The sequence below is a fragment of the Hemicordylus capensis genome, chromosome 11 (assembly GCF_027244095.1).
Source record: "Hemicordylus capensis ecotype Gifberg chromosome 11, rHemCap1.1.pri, whole genome shotgun sequence".
NCBI classification, from domain to species: domain Eukaryota; kingdom Metazoa; phylum Chordata; class Lepidosauria; order Squamata; family Cordylidae; genus Hemicordylus; species Hemicordylus capensis.
In genome coordinates, this window is record NC_069667.1 from 373,398 (window position 1) to 395,545 (window position 22,148).

General features: G+C 59.0%; 1 protein-coding gene across 2 annotated transcripts in view; it reads left to right on the forward strand.

Moving 5' to 3' along the window:
• EFNB1 (ephrin B1) overlaps window positions 1-22,148 on the forward strand; it is an 85,356-nt gene that overhangs the window by 39,663 nt on the left and 23,545 nt on the right. For both annotated transcript variants that reach the window (XM_053274088.1, XM_053274089.1), the window contains exon 2: window positions 14,057-14,334. In XM_053274088.1, the coding sequence (XP_053130063.1) occupies window positions 14,057-14,334 (278 nt within the window). The remainder of the gene's footprint in view (window positions 1-14,056; window positions 14,335-22,148) is intronic.

The window sequence follows — 22,148 nt, forward strand, 5'->3', positions numbered from 1 at the left end:
GTGTTGCCCTTGCGGACAGCGGCGTTCTTTTCCACTGGGGCTCTCTTCCAAGTCTTCCACAGGAAAGAACTTGGATTGGGAAATGGCTCTCTTAGGCGATGTGTTGGTGGCCCACCTGTCTGATTCGCCCTTGTTGGTGGCCTTCGGTCTGGCTGACTTGGGAGCAGCATGGCTCAGTTTCAGGGCATTTAGAGTCTCGCAAATGGCCATACATGGGTTTGGAGGGCAGGCCGCTAGTGTTCCCTCATTCCTCTGATCCACAGAAAGCTCCCCTCAGGAGATGACCTCCTGGTGGGATGGTGGTGCATGAGGTGGGCCTGGGAATCCTGTTCTGAGGGAGCCTTCGCCCTCATCCCTGGGAGAGAACGCCCTTGGATGTTCTTCATGAGCATTGAAGAATGGTACTTGGAATTGCCTGCCTCTGCCAAGGGGGTGTGTGTGTGTGCACATTTCCCAGTAGCATGGGTTTCTCTTGGATGTGTGCGTTTCTGTAGAAGCGGTGAGCCCCAATGAGCCTGGTGTCTGAATGAGCAGAAAGGGCTGGGAAATGGGCGTCGCTGCTTGTTAAAAGCGGGATGCTTCCCTCTCCCTGAAAGCAGGAAGGAGCCGGCTTGTCGGGGCCCTTCTGTGTGCCATGATTTGGGCTCCCCCCGCAATCCTCAGCCCGCCCCCGTCCCCCAATCAGCCTGGGCTGCTTTCCACTCCCTTTGTGGGAGCCGGCCTTGGCCCTGGGGCCGGTGTGCTGGCTGAAGCCCCTGCTGGGTGCTGGTGCATCCCAGGTAGAGGAGGTGCTCTGGCGTCTGCCAGTTTGCTGGGATCAGGCCCTCTCTCCCGGAGCACCCACAAGGAGATCAGGGCTCCACGGAGTCCGTGACTGGGAGGCCTGCTTTTCACCTGAAGACTGAGCTCCCAAGCGAGGAACCACACACACACACAGCACACACAAAACTATACCAAGGAAAAGAAAATCAAATAATAAAAGCAGCAGTCTGAACCAGTGTTCCCCCAAACAGGGATTCCCAGATGTTGTTGACGACAACTCCCATCATTCTCAAGCAAAAGCCATTGCAGCGGGGGATTATGGAGTTGTAGTCATCAAGATTCCCAGATCTTGATGACTACAACTCCCATAATCCCCCGCTGCAATGGCTTTTGCTTGAGAATGATGGGAGTTGTCGTCAACAACATCTGGGAATCCCTGTTTGGGGGAACACTGGTTCAGACTGCTGCTTTTATTATTTGATTTTCTTTTCCTTGGTATAGTTTTGTGTGTGTGTGTGTGTGTGTGGTTCCTCGCTTGGGAGCTAGTCTTCAGGTGAAAAGCAGGCTCCCAGTCACGGAATCCGGGAGCCCTGATTCCTTGTGGGTGTCGGGGAGAGGGCTGATCCAGCAAACTGGAGACGCAGAACCTCCTCCTCTGGGTGACGACAGCAGGGGTGAGCTTCTCCGTTGTCCCAGCTGCTCCTTCGCCCGCCCCGGGGTGAACTTGGCTTGGCCGCTTGCCTTGCGCTCCTTCCTCCGACATGTCAGGTTGGCCCTCCTGGCCTGGCGCTCTTTAAAAAAGTGTGACGCTCCTGGGAGCGCTGGGGCCAAGTGAGGGGCTGCCCGTCACTCTCCCTCCGGGCTGGGGCATGTGCCGGGGAGCTGGGGTGTGGCGAGCACCGCCAAGAATGGCTCACTAGCCAGGGCGGCGGAGACCGGATGACACCCACCGCTGGGGCTGCAAAACGGGCTTGGTGGAATCTTTTGAGCCGGGATGTGGGAAGCATTGCAGGGCAGTATTTCCGTAGGGTTTGAGGTGCAGAACTGGGGTCAGGAGGGGAAGGGAGTAGAAGCAGTGACAAGTGCGGAAGTCCTGCCCAGATCACAGGAAGGCCCCCCCCCGCCCGGCCCCCAGCTGCTTGTGGGTTTCTTCTTTCCCTTGTAATTTATTGCTGCACATGCAGACTGCACAGCTGTGGACAGACAATGGAAACACAATCTCTTGCCCCATTCGTGGGGCTGGCTGGCCAGCCGGCCTCATGCGTGGCCCGCCATCTTGACTGCATGGCATATTCTAGCCATTTTAGAGTGGCACCAGAGAGTGTGTGTGTGTGTCCCCCCCCCCCGCCTGCCACCAACAAGGCAGCCTTCCCAGAGTGGCTTCTCTGTCAGTGAGGAGCTGAAGTGGCTCGGTCAGGTTCGGGGTGGGGTGTGTGTTTGGACGGCTGGCCACCTGGGCCTCTGCGGTCCCTTCACCAGTGGCCTCTCTCTTCCTCATCTGGGCACAGAATGCGTTTTGTTCTGGGCGGCAGTATCCAGGCCTTGTGTGCGCACCTGTGTTCAGGGCGGGGCCTTCCTGATGCCTCCTGAGCAGGACCGGAAATGAACTGAGTGGGCATCAAAAAGACCTGTGTGTGTGTGTGCGCGCGCATGTGTGTGCATGTGCACCCCTGAGGGGGAACACCGGCCTTCCTGTGACTGCCTTCGTCCTCCCAGGCGCTCACATTTCATAGGCTGCTGCCCCGGCTGTGATTCTGGAACGGGTGAAAGCAAAACCGAGGGCTTCCCTCCTCTTGGCTCTTCCGAAACCGGTTTCCCGGTTTCGGAAGTTCTGGCACTTTTCAGTGCCTGAAAGGCAGCAGCTTGAGCTCTCCTTGGGGCAGGGGAAGCCCTTTCGGCTCTTGCAGCGGGTGGGAGCAGCCCCTGGCCCCCCTGTGGAAGCTGCACGAGTCTTGGGGTGCTGCTGCCGCCGCTGTTCTCTGGCCGCTGCTCCCTTTTGTTCTGGATCTGCTGTTGGTGTCCAAGCTGCCGGTTTGCTTTCCCAGGAGTTCAGCCGCCGTCTCTATGGGAGAGCAGCATCCCCTCCCCCCCCCGGCCATGCCCCAGTTGGGCACCATTGCAGCCAGTTGCTATAGCAAGAGGAACGGCAGTGCCGCCTTTGGGGTTCTGCTGGGAGCAGCTGGCGAGCCTGAGCGTGGTGGCTGACCTTCCCCTCTGCTCGGCCAGAGCCCGGCCCGGCCCGGCTGCGTTTCACCCTTTCGTCCCTTCTCGAGCGCAAGGCCGCCCCTCCCTCCCTCCCTCCCTCCCTCCTGCACACACTCGCAGTCCGGGGGGGGGGGGGGGTAGCCCTGCCTTGGTGGACCCTGCGCCCCCTCAGGGGAAGATGTGCACTTCCCACAGGAGCGGCTCCCTGGAAGACAAAGCCCGGACATGCTTGGGGCGAGGGAAGCGGGGCCACACCTCGTGCCCCACAGGTCTCGCGTGGGGGCTCTCAGCCCCACAAGGGCCACGTCCGCCATGGGCGCTCTCTCTAGGGCAGACGTCTAAGTGGGCTGGTGTTCAGGGCAGGGAAAGTGCGGTGGGCCCGGCGATGCCAGGGCAGCCTTGAAGGAGGGTGCACGGCGGCGTGTGAGGGTTGCACAGCCCCCCAGGGAGAGCGCCTTCGTGTCTGTGCCCCAGACCCCTGAGGAAACGGGAGCAGGGTTGTCTGCAGGAGGACACTTGTGGAGGTTGGGGCCCGTTCCTGGCCCTTCCACCTGTCCGGTTTGCCTCCCGGGCTTCTGCGTGGAAGCTGCCGGGCGCGTCGGGCGCAGAGTGTGGGCGGCGCCAGGGGCCTGGCTCACCCCCCGCCCGTCTCCCCTCTCGCTGCCCCTGTGGGGTCTTCGGCGTCCTCCCTGCCCAGCTCTCCCTGGCCTTCGGCTGGTGGATTCGAACGCCTTGTCCCGCGGCGGCTTTGAACCTCCCAGGCAGGACGGAAAGCCACGATGGGGACAGCATTGTGGGCTTAATGAAGTTGCAAAATGGCAGCTGTTGGGGAGGAGGGGCTGGCGGATTTATCGGAGGAGGTTTCCCAATTCTGAACTGTTTTGTGTTTCAGCAGAGGAGGGGAGGGGGGGCTGGGCCGGGGGAGCGGAGGTTGCCACGGCAACCTGTTTATGCCTCATTGAGGCATCGTGTAAATCCATTTAGAAACGAGAAGGGCCTTTGTCTTTGGGAGTCTTGAATGGGCCTCATTAAAACAGAAATGTGGAAAAATGGCCCGAAAGTGTGTCTGGGGGGCCCCGGGTCGAGTGGAGGGGAGTGGAGGGGGCAGCTCACAAAGGCCCTCGAATCCCTCCTCATCTCTTGGACTCTATTAATAGGGGCCTTTAACCCTCTGGCTGTTCGGGGCGGATGGGGGCTGCAGCCCTTGGAGGGCCAAGGAGTAGCTGGGTGCTTTCTCCAGGGATGATTCACCCCCAAGTGCCTTTGCACCTGGCCGAGGAGTTTGCCTGATGCAATGGAAGGAGACCCCTTGGGGGGCGGCAGCCCTGCTGGGAGGCGGCTCATCCCAGCTCAGCGCTGCTGGCCTCTCCCTGGGGGAACTCCCTGCAAGGTGCGAAGCCCCCTGTGCTCTCCGGCGGCTCAGGGCTGGGCGACCCTCGAAGCCTCTCGCAATGGGATACCCTGTGGGGCGAGGGCAGAAGGGGGCACACCATTTCCTTCCCCTTTTCTTGGTGGGAAGAAGCTTGTAGTACATGCAAGGCGTGGGGTGTCGGGTGTTTCTCAAGGTGTGTGGGTTGAAAACCCACTGCAGTCACCCGGGGAGTCAGAGTTGGGTCCAGGTGTTGACTGCTGAGGCCCAGGGAGCTTGGCTGGAGATGCGGGGAGGGAGGGAGGGAGGGAGGGAGGGAGCCTGCGAGATTCCAGTTGCCCTATAGCACTGAGGTCTCCATGGCGGATGCTGCCACAAGCATCTTTGTTTGAGAAAGCCTGCATTAAAACGAAGGGTGTCTTCACAATTCTGTGGGCTTGGGGCTCAGGTCTCGGACCTCCCCATTGGTGGCCCCATCCGTTCATGTTAGTGCTGCTTGGATCATGGCCTGTGGGTATGCTACTCGCCTTCTGGAGGCCTGGCTTCATGGGACACATACAGCCACCAGAGCTGCTGCATTCCCTGACCATTTCTCCTCCTCCCTTGTCTCTGTTGAAGGGGTTGGTTCTGATCCTGGTTAGAAGACTTTACGGCTGGTCGAGTCCTCCTCTGTTTGGCCGTTCTGGCAGAGGCTCCCCACCAGTGTCCCCTCTAACAGGGATTCCCAGATGTTGTTGACTACAGCTCCCAGAATTCCCAGCCAAAGGCCCTTGCAGCTGGGGATGTTGGGAATTGTAGTCAACAGCATCTGGGAATCCTTGTTAGAGGGAACACTTCTCCCCAGTTGCAAGGAGGAGCACAGTGCATCCCCGAGGAGAAGATTTAGGGTTGGGTCCAGGTGGTGTTTTGATGCCCTCTGAGAAGTTTGGCATTGGGTACATTTATATGGAAACCGACGGACAAGAACTGGGGATGGTCTCCTTATTGGCCTTTGTGGCAGACATTTAGCAGTTGCTGTGATAGACATGAGGCATAGCCTCCGAAATGAACTCCAAGGTGGAACCCAAAGAAAGGGGATGGCGGGGGGTGGTGGTGTAGTGGGGGTGGGGTAAAGAGCCTGGGTCCGGTTTCTATGCAAATCAGATGCTGGCAGGGTTGGGGAGCGGTTTGGAGGCAAGTGTGTGTGTGAAGAAGTGACTTGTTCAGAATGCTGCTTACAGGAGGGCGTGAAATATGGGACTCGAGAGAGATTCTTTTCCCTGGATGAGAAAAGGTTAGACAAGCTGAAGACATCCATGGGATTCCACACCCTTTCTTCCTCTCCCCACCCCCAGCCATAATGCCTATTCCCATTAGGAATTGGTTCCCAAGACCCGTACAGTTATGCTAATAGGCCTGGTTAATATTCATGGACTGGTTGCAAGCACGTGGTTACCTGCTGGGTCATTGTGGTCTTGGGCTTAGTTGTGAGGAGGTTAAGACCGCCACCATCACCTCCTTCTTCTTCAAGTGAGGTTGAGTATTGATGGAAATCATCTGCCATGTGCAGAGTCTGGGAGATGGAAAATGAGTGGCAGCTGACTTGGGGAGAGGGAGAGGTCTTCTCTGGGAATGCGGAGAGTTCTTTTCTCAAATCCTGTCATTGTCATTGGTGATTCAGAGGAGGAGGGAGTTGATTGGAGGCGAGAATGAGGATTTGTTTAGGTGGATTCTGAGAGCAGCCAGAGGAGAGGCCACAGACTCTTCTGAGAGGAAGTCGGCCATGTAAACAGCCCCAGCGTCCCGTGTCCGAAGTCAACAGCAGGCCATTCCAGATGTGATGGAGGAAGTTGACAAGAACACGATGTACTTGAGAGTGCTCCGCTCCCCTGTTTCCGGGAGCCAGAACTGTTGAGGATGTTTGGGTTTTGTTCTTTGTTTGCTTAGCAGTTCATCCTTGATTGTTAGCGTTACTTTTCAACAACAAAAAGAGTTCTTAAAACAATTTATATACAAAAAGGATTAAGGAGGTCCCTTGTCCCAGAAAAGAAGAAGCCCAAGGGAGACCCCCCGGCATCAGCCACAGGAAGGGACGCTCCGCTAGGCTGAAGAGGGCCAGATCTGCCCCTTGGACAAGCGCCTCCTGGCCCAGTTAGCAGGGCTTATTGACTTCTGAAATCCCTTTTAGTGCTGGCCATTCTGTCACTATGATTGCAGCCAATCAGTGATGCCCTGTCTTGGGAAGTGGGTGGGAATCCTGCTGCCTCAACTGTCTTTCTTGAGATGGAGCCCATCCCCCCGAAAGAAGGGGCTGTGGGTCAGAAGGCCCCTGCTTCAGCCTGACAACCAAGTCCATGTAGATGGTCTAGGAAAGACCTTTCTCTGTTGAAAGCCTTGAGAACTGCTGCCAGTAGGTGTAGACAAGATTGAGCCGAGCGGTCTGACTCAGTGGAAGGCAGCATCCTGTGTGCATATGTGTGGACTCCTTCAGTACTGTAGGAAGAGCATTGCGGTGGCGTCCACCACCCTAGTGTCCTCCAAAGCACGACTCCTTTTGTGTTTCTCTGCTGTACCTGTCTGGTCACTTGGCTTTTCCCAAGACAAAATGAAGGAAGTGGACTAGAGTTCTTAGAGTGTCAGTCTCCAGGTTCAGGATTTAGTTGTTGTAGTGGGCACCTACTGTGCTCTCTGGCCCACATGATGTGCAACACAACGCTGGCGTTGCTGCGTCTGTGACAGGCGGCAGCTCTGGCTGAGTTGTGCAAGCCGACATAAATGGCTTCCATTGTTTCCAGTGGAATCCAGTGTCCCATGGATTCTGGCCTTATGAAAACATTTGTCCCCACCCAGAGCCTTTGGGGGATTGGGCAGGGCTTCATCTACCTGCATTTGGTGATGGCATCTTAGGGTCAATAAGACAGCCCAGGCTTAAGAACACCTCCAGGTTTCTTATGACATGCTTTGAAAGGATTATCCTTCTCCCACTCAGCGCCTTCCTTCCTTTCCTGCATCCAAATGCAATTTAATGGAGCCAGGATCGTCCCAGCACAGTCTATTGATGTGTGTGCTTTGGAGCCAGCGGATTAGCAAGCCAGATGTGGCACTTATGCCATGAGATCAAGTTCCACTTAAGTCCTTGGGGAATCCGTAAGCCCTTGAGTGGAGTGAGCGAGGATTAAGGCTCCCTAGTGACTCTGCTCTCTTGAGGGGAGTTCGGAGCCCCAGAGGGAGCAGAAGAGCAGAAGCCAGTGGCCTCCAGGCCCCAAGCCCCACGGTTCCCTTCCTCTGTCGTGGAGGTGGGGACCTTCAATGCCCCCCCCCCCCGTTTCTCCAGGGCATGGCTGGGCAAGCCAGAGAAGTGCCCGTCCAGGGCGAGGAGCTCGTGCGGGCTTCACAACAGCCCCAGCAGGCAGCCACTCGCACATGCCCATCATGCCCACCACCGCAGAGGCAGCTTCTGCTTTGCTTTGTGTCCTCTTGATGTGAGACGGATTCTCAGTGGAGGCAGCGCTTGTGCTCAGCTGAGAGTCGCGGAGTAAGTTGTGTTGGGTAGTTAAATTCTGAGCCCTGTGCTTGCCCCTGTGAACCAGTCCTTGGCAGTGGGTGCTGGGGGGGTCGTGGGGCTTTTGTGGGGGAAAGAGAGCAAGAGGAGACCGAGCGGGCGCTGCCCTTTGGCAGCATTAGGTCTCTCTCTGGCCGGCCGGCAGGCAGAGTGTGGGGCCAGGCTGCTGCAAGCACACCCCTTCTGACCCCCCCCCGGGCAACCCCCCCTCACTTGCCCGTTCTCTGGGCCTGGGCTGCTTGAAGTGGGCGGCGGCCCCCTTGGCTGTGGCCACTCCCTCGGAGAGCCCCCCCCCCCGGGCTCTTGCCTGGCTGGGCAGAGGCTGCCTGCCTCGTTTGGAGAAGGAGCTGCTCCCTCCTCCCCCTCTTCTCTGCCAGGGCTCCCCAAGGCCCCCTGCCAACAGAGCTCTCCTTGTTTACCCAACGCGGAGGAATCGGTTTACAAGCCTCACAGGTACCCTTTTCACCTTTCCCATCAGAAAACACCTCTGGAAACAATGAGGAAATTGGATGCTGCCACCTGAGAGCGCCCAAGGAACCTGCCGAGCAAGGAATGCTCTGCACAGACGGGCTTCCGTATGCGGCTGGCAAGAAGGGAGGAGGAGGAGAGACCTCCCCTTTGTCTCTGGGCCATTGAGGGCTGCCAGCCTGCTGCGGCTTTATTTGCTGGCCCCAGCACAGAGGCCGGCCTCAGGCGCTTTGCAGTGGGGGGAGAGGGAGGGAGGAAGTGGGAGCTGTTGGGGAGCAGCGTTGCTTGCCCCACCCTGGCCAAAAGGAGGAGGCGGAGAATCACCTTTGGAGGCCTTGAAAACAAGACGGCGACCACTTGCTTGCTAGCTAGCTCGTGCTAATGTGTGCCAGAAAGCACCTTGCCTGCATGGCCTGCGCCTCTTGATGTGTGCTGGGGGGCCCCTCTGACACCCCCCTTTCTCCTGTCTCTACTGAAGAGACCCTCCAGCTGCCATTGAAAGCCTTTGCTAGATCTCTTTAGACCAGGAGGAGTTCAGGAAGTGCAGCGGGGAGGGGGCGTGAGCGAGTGGGGCGGGGGACTCCGAAATGACTGTTTGAAGTACCAGGGCCTCTCAAACACCCACACTGAGAGCTCCACATGGTCCCCCCCCCTTCTAATTTCCACACTGCAGCCTTTAAGACCGAGGAGAGCCCAGTTCTTCACCAGTCGTACCAATGTGCTTTTCCAGGGTTGTGCCTCTTCATAGTTGACCATGTGGGCTTAGGATGCTGCCTTCTACTGAGTCAGACCCTTGGTCTGCCAAACTCAGTTTGGACAACACTGGCTGGCAGCAGTTCTCCCAGGTCCCAGGCAGGAGTCTCTCCCGCTAGGCTTGTCCCGCATTGCGTGGGATGTCCCTGTTTCCGGTGGGGAAATGCTGCTCCTGCTCAGGACTCCGTTTCTCCCACCTTTTGACTTTTTAAACCTTTACCTTTTTTAACTTTTAAAGCTGCCACTGGCTGGTGGTGGAGCAGGATGGCAGCCGCAGCCCCGCCCGCCTCCCAAACGATGACGGGTGTGGCTGGGAGTGGGGCGTGTGCGCTGAAGGCAGGTGGGAGAGAAGGCGGCGAAAGAGCTCCTCACCTCGGGCTCCCAAAGGAGGCCCATTGGGCCAATTCCAGGCCTTGGCGTGCAGCAGCAGCAGCAGCCACCCGCCACCACCAGCTAAGCTCGCCCGGTGGCAGCTGGCTCCAGAGGGCCTGGCTGCACCCTTCCCACCTGGGGCCAAGCCCCACCCCTAGGTGGCCCCGCCCCTAGCGCCCCCTCCCCCCCCGGACATGTCCCGATTTCGGCCAGCACAATGTTGGCAAACCTGCGTGTCAAATTTCTCTGCGTGTGAAATTGAAGCACCTTGCATCAGTTCATAATAGCACATACACATTTTGCTCGGTGACCAAGAGGCCTCCATATAGCCCGTTGGGGGAAACGGCACTCGTTCATGTGCAGCACTTCTCGGGGGGGGGGGGTGTGTGCGTGATATGCTAAGTTGTGCTTAAACCGTGGAGAGTGAGGCACTGCCCCCATCCAGCCTCTAGAAGCTGCCCTGGTGCCCCTGGAGGAGAGCTGGTCTTGTGGTGGCATTTGCTCACGGGAGCCCAAGGCACAGGCTTTCCATCTGAGTGGCTTGTTGCCAGGATGAGGCCTTAATCCCATGATCAGTCATGAGGGTTTTGTGGACAGCTCAGCAAGCTGCCCAGCGGCTGCCTACGTGACTGGAGGTGGGTGGCAGGGAGAGCAACAAAGGACTCCGTGAAGCTCTTCTTGGGAGCTGCTGCAAACTCCCACCCGCCTCAGCTGACTCTTTTGGATTGCCCCTTGGACTGAAACGATACCCTTTAGGGAAACAGCTCAGCTGATAAGGCCAGAAGACCGTGGGACCAACATATTTGCTCTGCTTGACTCACAAGCAGAAGGCTGCCGGTTCGAATCCCTACTGGTATGTTTCCCAGACTGTGGGAAATGCCTATAACAGGCAGCAGCGATATAGGAAGATGCTGAAAGGCATTGTCGCATACTGCCCGGGAGGAGGCAATGCTGGAGGGCTTGGGGGCCAGCGCTTGCGGTCGGTCCCTTGAGCCGCTAGTTGAGTTCTAGCAGGCGAACCCGTCTTGTGTCTGCTGCTGATCTTAATAGGCTGACCCTGACCTGCAAAATATGCTGCAATTGGGTGCAGCACATTGAACGTGGCGGAGTCCTCCTATACTCTATGGCTGTACGGAACTGCCTTCTGCTGAGTCAGTCTCTGGGTCCATCTAGCCCCAGACAAGCAGGAGAGACGCGGAATTTGGTGCTTGTGTGAACTGATGCACACTTGCAGCATGACTCTGATTCTGGTGGTGCTAGTCCAGTGGGGAATGGTGAGGAGTGATGTGGGGGACTGTTCACCTCTGGCTCCAGAGATCTCCGCTTTGGAGGGTGTGGGGTTGGGACAGGAGCCCCATCCACCGGCGACGCTGCTGCCCCTCGTATGGATGGCAGGGCACTTCCTCTCTGCCCCCTGCATTTGCGGGGGCCTGCGCCTCTCTTCTCTTCCAGAAAGAACATGCATGGAGTCCTTCACCCAAAAGTGTGTGTGCACACCTGCACACATGGGAAAAGAAGTCATGCCTGAACAGGGGCAGGCTCTGGCTCTACGAGCTGACGGGAGAAAGCAGAGCCCAGCTGGAGTGGCTCATGTTGCAGGTGCTGAGCAGTATCCGATGCGGTGAGAGCTCTGGGTTGAGGCTTGGTCTTCAAATGTAGAAAGAGAAGCCGGAAATTCCCAGCGGGGAGTCAGACGACTCTTCGAATGAAATGGAATTAAAAGATGAAATTACATGTCTTCGTGCTAGGGCGAAATGGTTTAAAGGATGCTGTAATTAACTTCTCCCCCCCCCCTTTTGGTGGAAAAAAAATCACCCTAGAGCTAGGGAACGCAAAGGTAAAGAATGCTTGAGGAGCAAAATGGGGTGTGTGGAAGAATCAGGCAGAGCCGTGAAATCAGCCCGAGGACTCTGCCTTGGTCTCCTTCTCCAGAGTTAGCAGGTGCGCTTGGTGGCTCCCAGTCTGGGAGCTCAGTCTGTTAGAGAGAAGCTGGAGGGAGACGGGGAGGGTGCTCCTGGCTGCTTGGGAGTGTGGGGGGAGCTTCATCCTGCCTCCCTTCTTGGCCCCTCCCCGATCCCCAGAGGTGTCCGCCAGTGCATGTGGGGTAGGGGCCTTCCCTTGCAAGGCAGGAGGCTCTGAGTGGGGTGGGGAGCTGTGGCGGCTTGCAGGGCCTTCCTTGCAGGAGCGGTGGGAGGGGGCGGTCCTGGGAAGGCCCCCAGCTCCTTGGCCTTGCGGGGAGCCTCCTGAGGGCTGAGCACACACAGCCGCTGTCTGAAGCAGGAGCAGGGCTGGCATCTTGCGTGAGGACGTGCAGCTCACCAGGAGGCCTGCCTCAAGTGTCTCCCCGTGTTCTGGCTGGACGGAAGCTTCAGTTTGGGGTGTGTTCATCGCGGCTTGCGTATCTTCTCCCGGCTGTAGTTGACTGTAGGCTGGCCTTAAGATGCCCACCTGGGGCGTCCTTGCCTGCCTGAGGCCATCACTGTGCGCGGCTGAGATAAGAGTTGAGCCTTGTTGTTGGACCCTGCCGGCCCGCTGCTGCTCTCTCTCCCCGCCAATGATGGCCTGTCTCCGGACAGAAGTGCTTCCTCTTTCCCATCACAGCTGCAGGAGCAGGCTTTGCTCCAGGATATGCTCAGCTGCACCGCAATTTGCACCCTCTCCCAAGGTGGAGGCCTTGCCTTGGCCGTTCACCTTGCCAGGTGGTGTTGGACAAGCCCTCTTCTCTTGGCCTTGCACCTGTAGAGTGAGTGTGTGTGTGTGTGTGTGTAATACTGCCCCACCTTGCAGGGTGGTTGTAATGGCCAGTGAGCATAACATCTGTGAGGTACTTGAGAAAGACCCAGCTCTTTCCCCCGTAGCTTGTGGCACACAATTATTGGGTGGGGGGATGGGGCCCAGTTTTGTTGCATCCTCCTTTGCTTGACCGGTGTGTGGACAGAGCAGGAGAGATGCGCTCTTTGCAGAAAGCAAGTGGTGTTATCCAATCCATATGAGAATATCTGCTGCTGCTGCTGCTGCTGCCGCTGCCGCCTGGGGCAGAGGGCGGTGTGCCTCTGAACACCAGTTGCTGGGGAACAGCTGCAAGGGGCCATCTGCTCACGTGCCCCGGGCTTCTGGGCTCCCCTTGGGGCAGCTGGTTGGGTCAGGGCCAGACTCCGAGGGAAACAAGGTGCTGGGCTGGGGGGCCCTCCGGCCTGGCCAGGCGGCTCTCCGGCTCGGTTTCTGTGTCCCGGAGCAGCCCTGCCATGGGGGGGGGGCAGGGGGGAAGGAGGAGGAGGCCTTTACAGCCGAGAGGGCGGGACGAGCCAGCCCCCTGGGCCCAGGCCCTCACCTCTCCGGAGCACCCACCTTGCGGCCGGGCCTGGTGGCTGCCTTGCAGCCAGGGTAATTCTGCCTTCACATCTGTTCCCAAGATATCTTTCATCAAGAGCAGATTATGCTACTTAGCTGGAGTCGGAGTTGGGCTGCTGCTCCTCCTCCTCCTGGCTGCTTAGCCTCGCTCATTCATGTTGCCCAGAAATGCAGTCGAGTAATTGCCCTCTAATCATGGAGTCTGCCTGTTAATTGCCTCCACCTTGCCCGCCGCCTCCCAGCCACCCTGCCGCCTTAAACGCTCGCTCTGGGGGCATCACAGTCAGGGTCCCTCTTCTTTGCTGCTCTCTCTTCTCAGTGCAGTTCAGCTGAAGAGCCTTTGTGTAATCTTGCCATTGATGGGGGCGGGGGGGGGTCACCACACCCTTCTTAACCTCTCCCCCCCCCCATCTTAATCCTCTCCCGCAAGTGGGGCAGTCCAAAGAGAGGCACTCCTCCCTCCTCTTTCCACCCCCCAAATGGGCAGAGTCGTTCAGGCCATTGTGTTTTCTCCTTGTCCACATCACCGTGATCCAGGTTGGAGAAGCCAGAGGGTTAGGTGGCAGGATGGTGCTGTGAGTGGTACGGTGTCCCCGCAGGGCCACTCTGGAAACCTCTCCCGTGCGCCAGAGAGACGCAGCCGCCCTTCAGAGTTGCAGTGCTTGCAGGCCACAAGGCCAGCCGCCGGGGTTGGCAGGGCGCCCACCACCTTGGCTCTCTTGGAACCGTGAACTGCGGTTGAAAGCACCCTGGAACAACGGGCCAGCACATCAGAGAGCCCTGCTGGTTCCCATTGTCCAGGGCGGTGTTGTCTCCTGCAGGCGGCCATCTCAGCAGCCCTCAGGAACAGGAACCTCTGCTCAAAATGGGCCCTAGAAAAACCTCTGGGATCGACTGTGCAGCCCACAGAGTCGTGCAGCCGCTCTGCATGTCTGAATGTTCAGAAGACAGCAGGGGCAGCTCCAGCTCCAGCTCTGGGTAGCCGAGACCCTGCCCAGTTTGAGAAAAACTGTGTCCTTGCATGCAATACAGTCTGGGTGGACTGTTGGTCCAGCTCCATGCAGGACGTCTCCTCTTACCCCCAGGGGGTTTAGGCTCCCCCACCCCGTGGGTGACCAGCCCCCCTTAGGCTGCATGCTGGCCTGGCCAGAAGCTCACCCCAAGCTGGTGTGGAGGGTGCTGCTGCGAGGGCAACGAACACGGCTCTGATACCCTTTTTTCTCCCTCTCTCTCAGGTTCTTGTCGGGGAAGGGGCTGGTCATCTATCCAGAAATTGGGGACAAACTGGACATAATCTGTCCGAAGTCAGAGCCGTCCAGGCCATACGAGTACTACAAGTTGTACCTGGTGAAGCGGGACCAGGCGGAGTCCTGCAGTACCATCATGGACCCCAACGTGCTGGTGACCTGCAACCGGCCGGAGCAGGACATCCGCTTCACCATCAAGTTCCAGGAGTTCAGCCCCAACTACATGGGCCTGGAGTTCAAGAGGCATCAAGACTACTTCATCACCTGTGAGTGTCCCTTCCGCCTCCGCCTCCACTTTGCCTTCCCAGCTTGGAGGCGGGACTGCCCCTTTTTGCAGAGTCACCTGGTTCCCACCCCTAGGATGCGGCTTCGCTTCTCCTGTGGGGGACGCCCTGCCTTGTCCCATTACGGCAGCAGTCCTTAAACTGGGTGGCAGCTTCTTGTCGCTACACCGTAAAACATCCTAGAGAGCTCCGGAGGGCCCACTGGAAGAACTCCTTCCGCACTCTGCTGCAGCTGTGCTGAAAGTATGCCGCCAAGGGAAAGGCAGACGCCATCGCTAAGTAGCAGGTAGATGCTGTGAGATGCGTGTAGAGCTCCACGCCATGGAGACATCCAAGAGTCTGGCTGCTGCATCTTCCCATGTGCACGTTCATGGTACAGCTGTGTCAGAGTGCCGAAGGAGCGGAGTTTTAAGCGTGTGTGTTCCTGGAAAGGTGTCCAGCACTTCCCTCTGGTTTTCCTTTGGGCCTTGGGAGACCCCCTGAAGTCAAGCCTTGAACACCGTTTCAGAGTTGGTCTGTGAGAGGACTGAGTGGGAGGTGTGTGGCGCTCCTGGTGGGAAGCCCCTCTTTGGAGAGAGCCCGGCACTGGAGCCAGAGCAAGCTTGGTGTGTGCTAGAGGTGGTCTCCGCTCTGGTGCCTACCCATCCGCAGCGCTGTGGGGCAGCCGTGGGAATGGCCTTGCGCCTGCTTGCTGCTGCGTCCTTGGAGGCTTCCGGAGAGTGGTGGGGAGGACCCAGCGCAGGGCGCCTGCCCCCCCTTCCCTCTCCAGGGCGCTGCAGAGAGCCAAGATTTCTCTTGTGGCAAGAAACCAGCCCAGTGACTCCAGAGCTGCCCAGGCGAGGGCTGGGATGGAGCCAGCGGTTTCCTCATGGGGGAGGAAGCTCCCTGGACAACACCGTCGCCTGTGGGCAGAAAGAGGGCGGAGGTGTTCGGAGGGGCTGCCTTGGATTTGTGTCTGTCTCTTCTCCGGAGCGGCCCGAGCTGGTTACAAAACGCTCTTCTTCTGCTCTGGCCCTGTGTGGGAGGGCCGGATGTGGCCAAGTGCGTCTCCCATCCCCGAGGCCGGTCGAGCTTTTGGGGAGTGTCATAAAGTCAGAGCGGCTGTTGGGAGAGACCCAAATGCTGCGTAGCCCAGCCCCACGGCTAGCAAGCCCGGAATTCCCACCCCAGCGATTGGTACAGCATTGAGCTTGGCCCATATTCTGCCCCGCTGGGCAAATCACTCTGCGCCTTGCCTCCCCTGCAGGGTTGTTGGGGCTTGTCCCCGTTCACCCTCACTTGAGTTCCTTGGAGGAAAAGCAATCCAGGTGTGGCGAACGGAGAAGCCAGCACTTGCTGCAGTGGCACAGCCATGCCGCCCAAGCAGAGAGTGGGTTTCTGTGGCCGAGGACGGAACTGGCGGTGGGTGGCCCAGCTCAGGGTCAGCCCAGCTGACCACAGCCATGCCGGGCATCGTGTCGGGGGCTTGTGCGTGACCCTACAGCTTGCACCGCCCACTGGGGCTGAGGAGGAAGACGGCCGGGCCCAGCTGGTGGGTGGGGCATGGCTGGTGCAGAGCTCTCTTCTGTTTGTTCTTTGTCTATGTAAACCGCTTTGGAAACGTCGCCTGCAAAGCTTTGTGTACATATTTGTTGTCCTCGTGGTCTGGCTTGGGAGTCCAGGCCGCCGTGGGGTCTGCTCTGCTCTGCTGCGCTTTCCTTCTTGGCAGAAGACCCCCAAGGAAGCGTGCAGGGCTCAGCCACAGATCCCGGCTTGCTGGTTGGCTTTGCCTGGCTGGTTGGAGCTTGAGGGCCAAGACCGCTCTTCCCCACAGACAGCTCGCAAGGGGGCCATCAAGAGCGAGCAGCACAGCGTCCACTCTCATGGATGTGAATGCAGGCCAAGGGGATCTGGCCCTCCGGGGCCCCCCCTGCCTCTGCCTCCGGCACGGAGACCTTCACAGCCTCTTCCTCCTCCGCTGCGCCTGCCTCGACTTCCTCGCTTGTCTGACTTGTGCTGATGTCTAGGTTGTTGTCCTCCCCCCTCCTGTCCTGAAGCAGGGACTTCTCCCCCCCCGCCCCTCCTTTGCACCTGCCAGCCTCCCTGGGCCCTGTGTGCCCGCCTGCCTTCTAGGAGCACCAGGGTCCTCCGAGGGCCACACTCTGCATCCGGAATGGCTGCTCACTGACGCAGGTGAGCGGTGGGAGGCAGAGGAGCATGGCTGCCGCAGACGAGGCGGAGTGCCGGAAGCCGCCTCCGGAGGCTTGGCTCCTTCCCCTGGAAGGACTAGAGGCCAGAGCCCAGGGCCTGGCAAGCCTCACCTGCAGGGATGGACAGACACCTGCCAGGCCAGGCGGCTGGAGTTGAGGGGCGCCTCCTCCTCCTGGGTCCAGCCCCTCACCAGACCTGCCCTTGGTGTGGATTCCTTCCTGCCCGCAAGTCTCTCTTCCCCTGGCGACTGATGCTTGTCCCTCCCCGCTAGCCCCCCGCCCCTGCCAACCTTTCTGCAGCTGGGTGTGGCTTGAGGGTGGGGATGGGGAGCCAGAGGTGAAGGGAGGAGGCTGGCCCTCTGCATCCTGGCCAGCTGCCCTTGGGGGCCGGGGTCTCCGGCGCTGCCGTGTCCAGGGTTGCAGCAGCAGGTCAAGTTCCAGCCGGAGTCGGCGCTTCAGACTGATGAGGGCTGAAAGCAGGCATCTCCGCTGGGGTCTCCGTGTGACACCCCTGGGGATGTTGGGGGTTCGGGTAGCAGCCAGACGCTGACAGCTCAGGGCAAGAAACTCTCCAGCCTCTGCAGTGTGTGCAGAGAATGCCGGGTGGGCTGGGCTCTCCTCTCAGGAAGGAAACCGCTCTCTCGCCCCGCTGCTCTGTGGGGCTGGGGGGCAGAATTCCTTGCCTGCCCCTTCTTGCCCTGCTAGGAAACCCAGAGGGAATGGAGGAACCCCCCAGACATCCTTGCTGTGAGTGGCTGCAAGGGGGGTGGTCTTTGTGTGCCGGGCCGGCCGGAGGGAGGGGAAGCGCACTGGGCCGGATCTCTGGCACCCTTCCTGCAAGGGGGTCCCCCTGCAACCAGCTTGGCTTTCCCTCTCGCTTCTGGCTTGCTGATGCTTGCTCCCCCCCCCCCCCCGTGTGACCCACAAGAGTTAGTTTCCAAACCCTGTTTCTTTGCATTTAAAAAGCAGCTACTAAAGGGCAACTTCAGCCTCTGCTCTAGGCTGTGTGGCTGCCCTGGAGTTCAGGACCAGGCAGACAAAGGCCCTGCCATGTGCTCCGAAATGGTGCTGTGCCGCTGAGCATCAGAACTAGGCCCCCTTCTCTGCAGTCTGGGCTTGGTGTGATGCAGAGGCGTCCTGCGTAAACAGCAGCCTCCTTTCTTGGGCCAACCCCTGGCCTTGGGGGTGGCACGAGGGCCCATGTGTGGCGCTGTACGGTGCAGCGGGCAGGGTAGGCGAAGGCTCTGCATGCCCAGGGCAGCCGTCTGGGAGGAGAACCTCTCTTGGCCGCCTTCCTCTGGAGACGGAAGTCGCAGGCTTTAGCAGTCTGTGGCGGGAGCATCTCTGGCTGGGCTGCTTCCTGACCTTAATTACCCCGAGCCAGGATGACTCCCCCTCCTCCTCCTCCCCTTTCGAAGCAGCCTCCTTGGCAGCAGGTCTCTGCCTTCTCTAAGTGGAGAGCTTTGCCCTGGGCGCTGGGAGGAGGCGGAGGAGGCGGAGGAGGCTAAAGAGGCTCCTCTCGGCAGCCTGCACCTTCCGCACAGCGTCCCAGGAATGCGCTCCTGCCAAAGCACCCAGCCCTCACAGACGGCACAGGCTGGACCACCCCCCCTGGACTCCCTTGCCCCCCCCCCCGCAAAGAGCCTTTCCTGGAGACACACAAGCAGCCTTCCCCTGCTGGCTCTTGACAGGCAGCGCTAACCCCGGGACGGCAGAGTGGGGCCGAGAGAGGAGCCCAGAGGCAGGGCTCGGTGTCCTGCTGCTGGCCACGGGCTCCCCAAAGCCAGCTGGGGGACTCTCTGCCTTGGGCCCCCACCGGCTCCTGGGGCAGCTTCTCATCCCGCAGCTGCTCCCCACAGCCACCCTGGATGCAGCTGCCAAAGCCGGTGGTGGTGGTGGTGGTGGTGGTGGTGAGGCCGAAAGCTCTGCTGCAGCTCTTGGGCCCTTCGACTCCTTGGCGGATGCTTCTGCTGCTGCTGCTGCTGCTCTCCATCCTCTTGGAGGCCCCAGGAGAGCAAGCCCCTGGACACGGAGACACTTGTGTGGGGTGCATCTCTCCTCCCAGGGGCTGGGCACGAAACGGACCCGTGTCTCTGCCTGCACTTCGGCCAGCAAGCGAGGGAGGGGCTGCCTGCCCCTGCTGTGTCCCTGGAGGAGCTCCTGGCTGCTGGTGCAGACAGCTCTCTGCTCATGCTCAGGAATGCTCAGCCGCCTTCACTTTGCTCCTGGCTCAGCCTCCACACGGAAAGCAGTGAGTGAACTCTGGCTGGCACAGGTGGAGTCCTGGGGCTCACCCCTGACCTCCCCCCCACCCCGGGCTCGGAAGGGTGTGTGTTGCAGGCCTTCCCTTTAGAATTCAGGTTCAAGAGAAGAGGGCAAGGGAGGAGGTGGCGGAGGAGGTGGCCCCTGTTGCCCCCGGCATCAGCCCCCGGCTCTTCCCTCCTGCTTGCTTTCAGCACAGCACAGCGCTGGGCCAGGCGCAGTTTGCTGGAGGCAGGAGTCCGGCCGTCCTTTGTGTGCTGGAGTCGCCTTCAGAAGGCGCCTGGAAGATGGATGCCCAAGAGCCTCCCTCGCCCCGCCACCGGGAACTGGTGTCCCTCTTTTTCACACGTAACCCCAGCTAGCCAAGAAAGCTGCTTCCCCTGCTGCCAGCTGACCTAGTCCGAAGTTGCTCTGTGACTCTTCGCTTGGCCAGTCTTTCTGCCGGGGGTGTGCCAGACCTCCTCAGCCGCCACCGCGGAGGATGAGTAGAAATCAGGTGGAATGCCTTCATCGGAGAATGCCCGGCACATGCATCCACGTGTCTCGCCTTCTGATCAGAAGACATTCAGTAGGTAGATCACAGTGGAGCCGAGCTCAGCTTCTCGTGAACCTTTTTCATGAGTCACCAAAGTGGCGTTGGGCGGCTCTTCTTGCTGGCAGTCCACACTACAGCCTCAGAGCCAGTTCCACACGGAACTGAGGCCTGTTCCTGGCAGACACCAGGTGGGGGGATCCAGGGGCCCCGGGGCCCCCAACTGTTGGTGCAGGTTGCAAGAGTAAGTGGTAGATTATGCAGGTTATTGCCAGGTTCCTTGTGGAGGTCCACTCCCATTTGGCCCCTTGCTGGGATAGGCTTAAGCCTGAGAAGTCACCTGGCGGGCATCATCCAGGGGTCAGTCCCCTCTCCCAGTCCCCTGTGCACCCCAAAAGGGCTTTAGCCGCCCTACTGTAGGCCCAAGGAAGGACTAGCCAGCATCCTGGCTCTTGTGTCAGTGCCGGAGAGGCCGCTCCAAGGCTTGGCTTAAAAAAAAAATTTATTTATTTTTGTAATTTCCCACTGTCTTATAAACTTGACTTACAAATGTATTTGTCATTGGATCACGTTAATTAAGACTTGACAATGTGATCTCCCGAAGATGTTTGGTGCCCTGCAAATTTGCTATATTGTTTATCGTTGCCCTTTAAGTCTTTCCCTCGGTTTTTGATTCATGCTGCTGTGCTCATAAGCCAATTTAATTTAATTTAATTCTGAGCAGTGAGGTTCAGTGAGGCACGCTTGCAAACATTTTGCAAACATTCAGATATATTGGTTCCTTTCAACCTCCATCTTAGAGAGTTCTGCATCTCTCTTAAAAAGCAATTATGCTTTTGGGGTCTGGCAAAAGGAACTCTCTCTCTCTGCTTTCTTTTACAATCATCTTTATCATCATCATTAGCATGTGTCGTTCTGGCATCTGGGTTGAGGTCTCCCAGCCCTGGACGCCGGTCTTGTGTTCCTTCCAGCCACACTGAGGCCCTGGCAGAAGCAGAAGCAACTGTCTCTATGCACAGAGTGAGGCATTTCACTTGGGGGTTTCTCCCACTGTTGGCAGAAGAGGCTTCTATGGAGAGGAAGCAGCCCCAGTCCAGCACCTCGAGGTTGCCCACTGCTGCCTCTGGTAGGCCCCCCTTCCCCCCCCTCCTCCGTTGGGCAGGGGTCCTGGCCTCTCTGAGCCGGCCTTTGCTCCTTGATTGGAAGCCCAGGGCCCTTGGCAGCATTGCCCACTGTTAGCTTCGCCTCCTCGCTTTGGGGCTGTCCTTGGCTCTCAGGCAGCCTTGCAAATGCATCCACCCAAGGATCGGGGCCCCTGCTCCCACACACCCCTCTTGCGGCGTTTATCATGTTTCCTTTTTCTTTTTGTGACGCTGCTTAAATCCATAACAACAAAATCCAAATGAGCTGAGGCTGCGGCAGCAGCACGCCAAGAACTGCAGAGCAATGTCAGAGGCCTGGTCTGGTCTCGAGGAAGGAGAAGCCAGCCTCTGTGCGGCTTCTGTCCCTTGCAGGCCCCGCTCCGTGGCCTGGCGAGCAGCGCCTGTGGAGTCTGACTTCCGGCTCCCTCGCGTGCTTCATCTGGAAGCGCCGTCTGCTTTGAGGCAGCTCAGGGCCAGGCGGTGGGCTCCCCGCTGGTGCAGCCCACTCCCCAAACACGACTGAACCTGCAGTCTGGACCCAGATTGGTCCAGATTTCTGGGAATGGGAGGCCAAGCACACACCTGCTCACAGGGCGCAGGATGGATCTGGAGGCGTGAGAGCTGCTTGGGAGGTGTGCGGGAGAGTGTGAGAGCGCCAGCCTGCTTTTATCCAGAGGCTCCAGGCAGCTGGCAGCAGGTCGGGACATGCACAGTAGCCCATGAACGAGTCAGAAATGGAGAGTCGGATACAAGGCAGAGCAAAGACGCCACCAGCCCCAGCCCAGGTCAGAGGGGTGTTGCAGCCCTTCCTTCAGCTCCTTGAGCCCCGGGGCAGTCGGCACTTGGGTAGTTTCGGAAGCTGGTGGCTGGTCTCGATCGTGATGGCGCCTGTGACAAGAGGCCGCTTTGGAGGCCTGCCGGGCCCAGCTCGAGGCGGAGTGAGCAGCCCCTCAGAACTGTGCCGGAAGGGCCACCGTGGCGTCGCTGGAGGGCTGGTGTTGCCTCTGCCGCACCATCTATTCCCCACCCTCCACCTCCTCAGAAGAGACAGCCTGGGGGGCAGCTGGGGGGCGCGCATGCTGCTTTTGCCCTGTGCTTCGCCCACCTTGCAGATAATCAGAGGTGCTGTCGCGGAACCGGCATCTGCCCGGTATGGCCGGGGGTGTGGTTTCCGATCCCCAAGCGGCTGCTTCTTGGGAATCCCAGCTTTCCTTTTGACAAGAGCAGCCTTTTGGCCTTTGTGGTTGGGGGCGTGAAAGGAGCTGATTCAAGTGGAGGCAGCGTGGAGGCCGACCGGAGCTTGAGCTGGGTGGAGGCTGTTTCACTCTCTCCAGCACAGGGGGCCAGATCCAGGACCCCGATTCCTCCTCCTCCTGCTGCTGCTGCTGGGCTGCTTTGCTCTCTGCAGTTGGGACAGGGTGTGCTCCGCTTTGCACAGTCAGGACTATGCGGAGTAGGCGCTGGCTGCTGCTTCCAGTGGCGAGTGCTGCTTCTTCCGGTGTGCCAGTGAACCAAATGGAACTTCTCTCTCTCTCTCTTTTGCTTCCACTGAACCTTCAGAACCTGACTTTTGATTTGCGGTGAACATCATTCTCTTTTGTAAACCAGCTTAAAGAAAACCAGTGGGTTCTTCTCTCAAGATGTTGTCGTCTAGTCCCATGATGGAGGCAC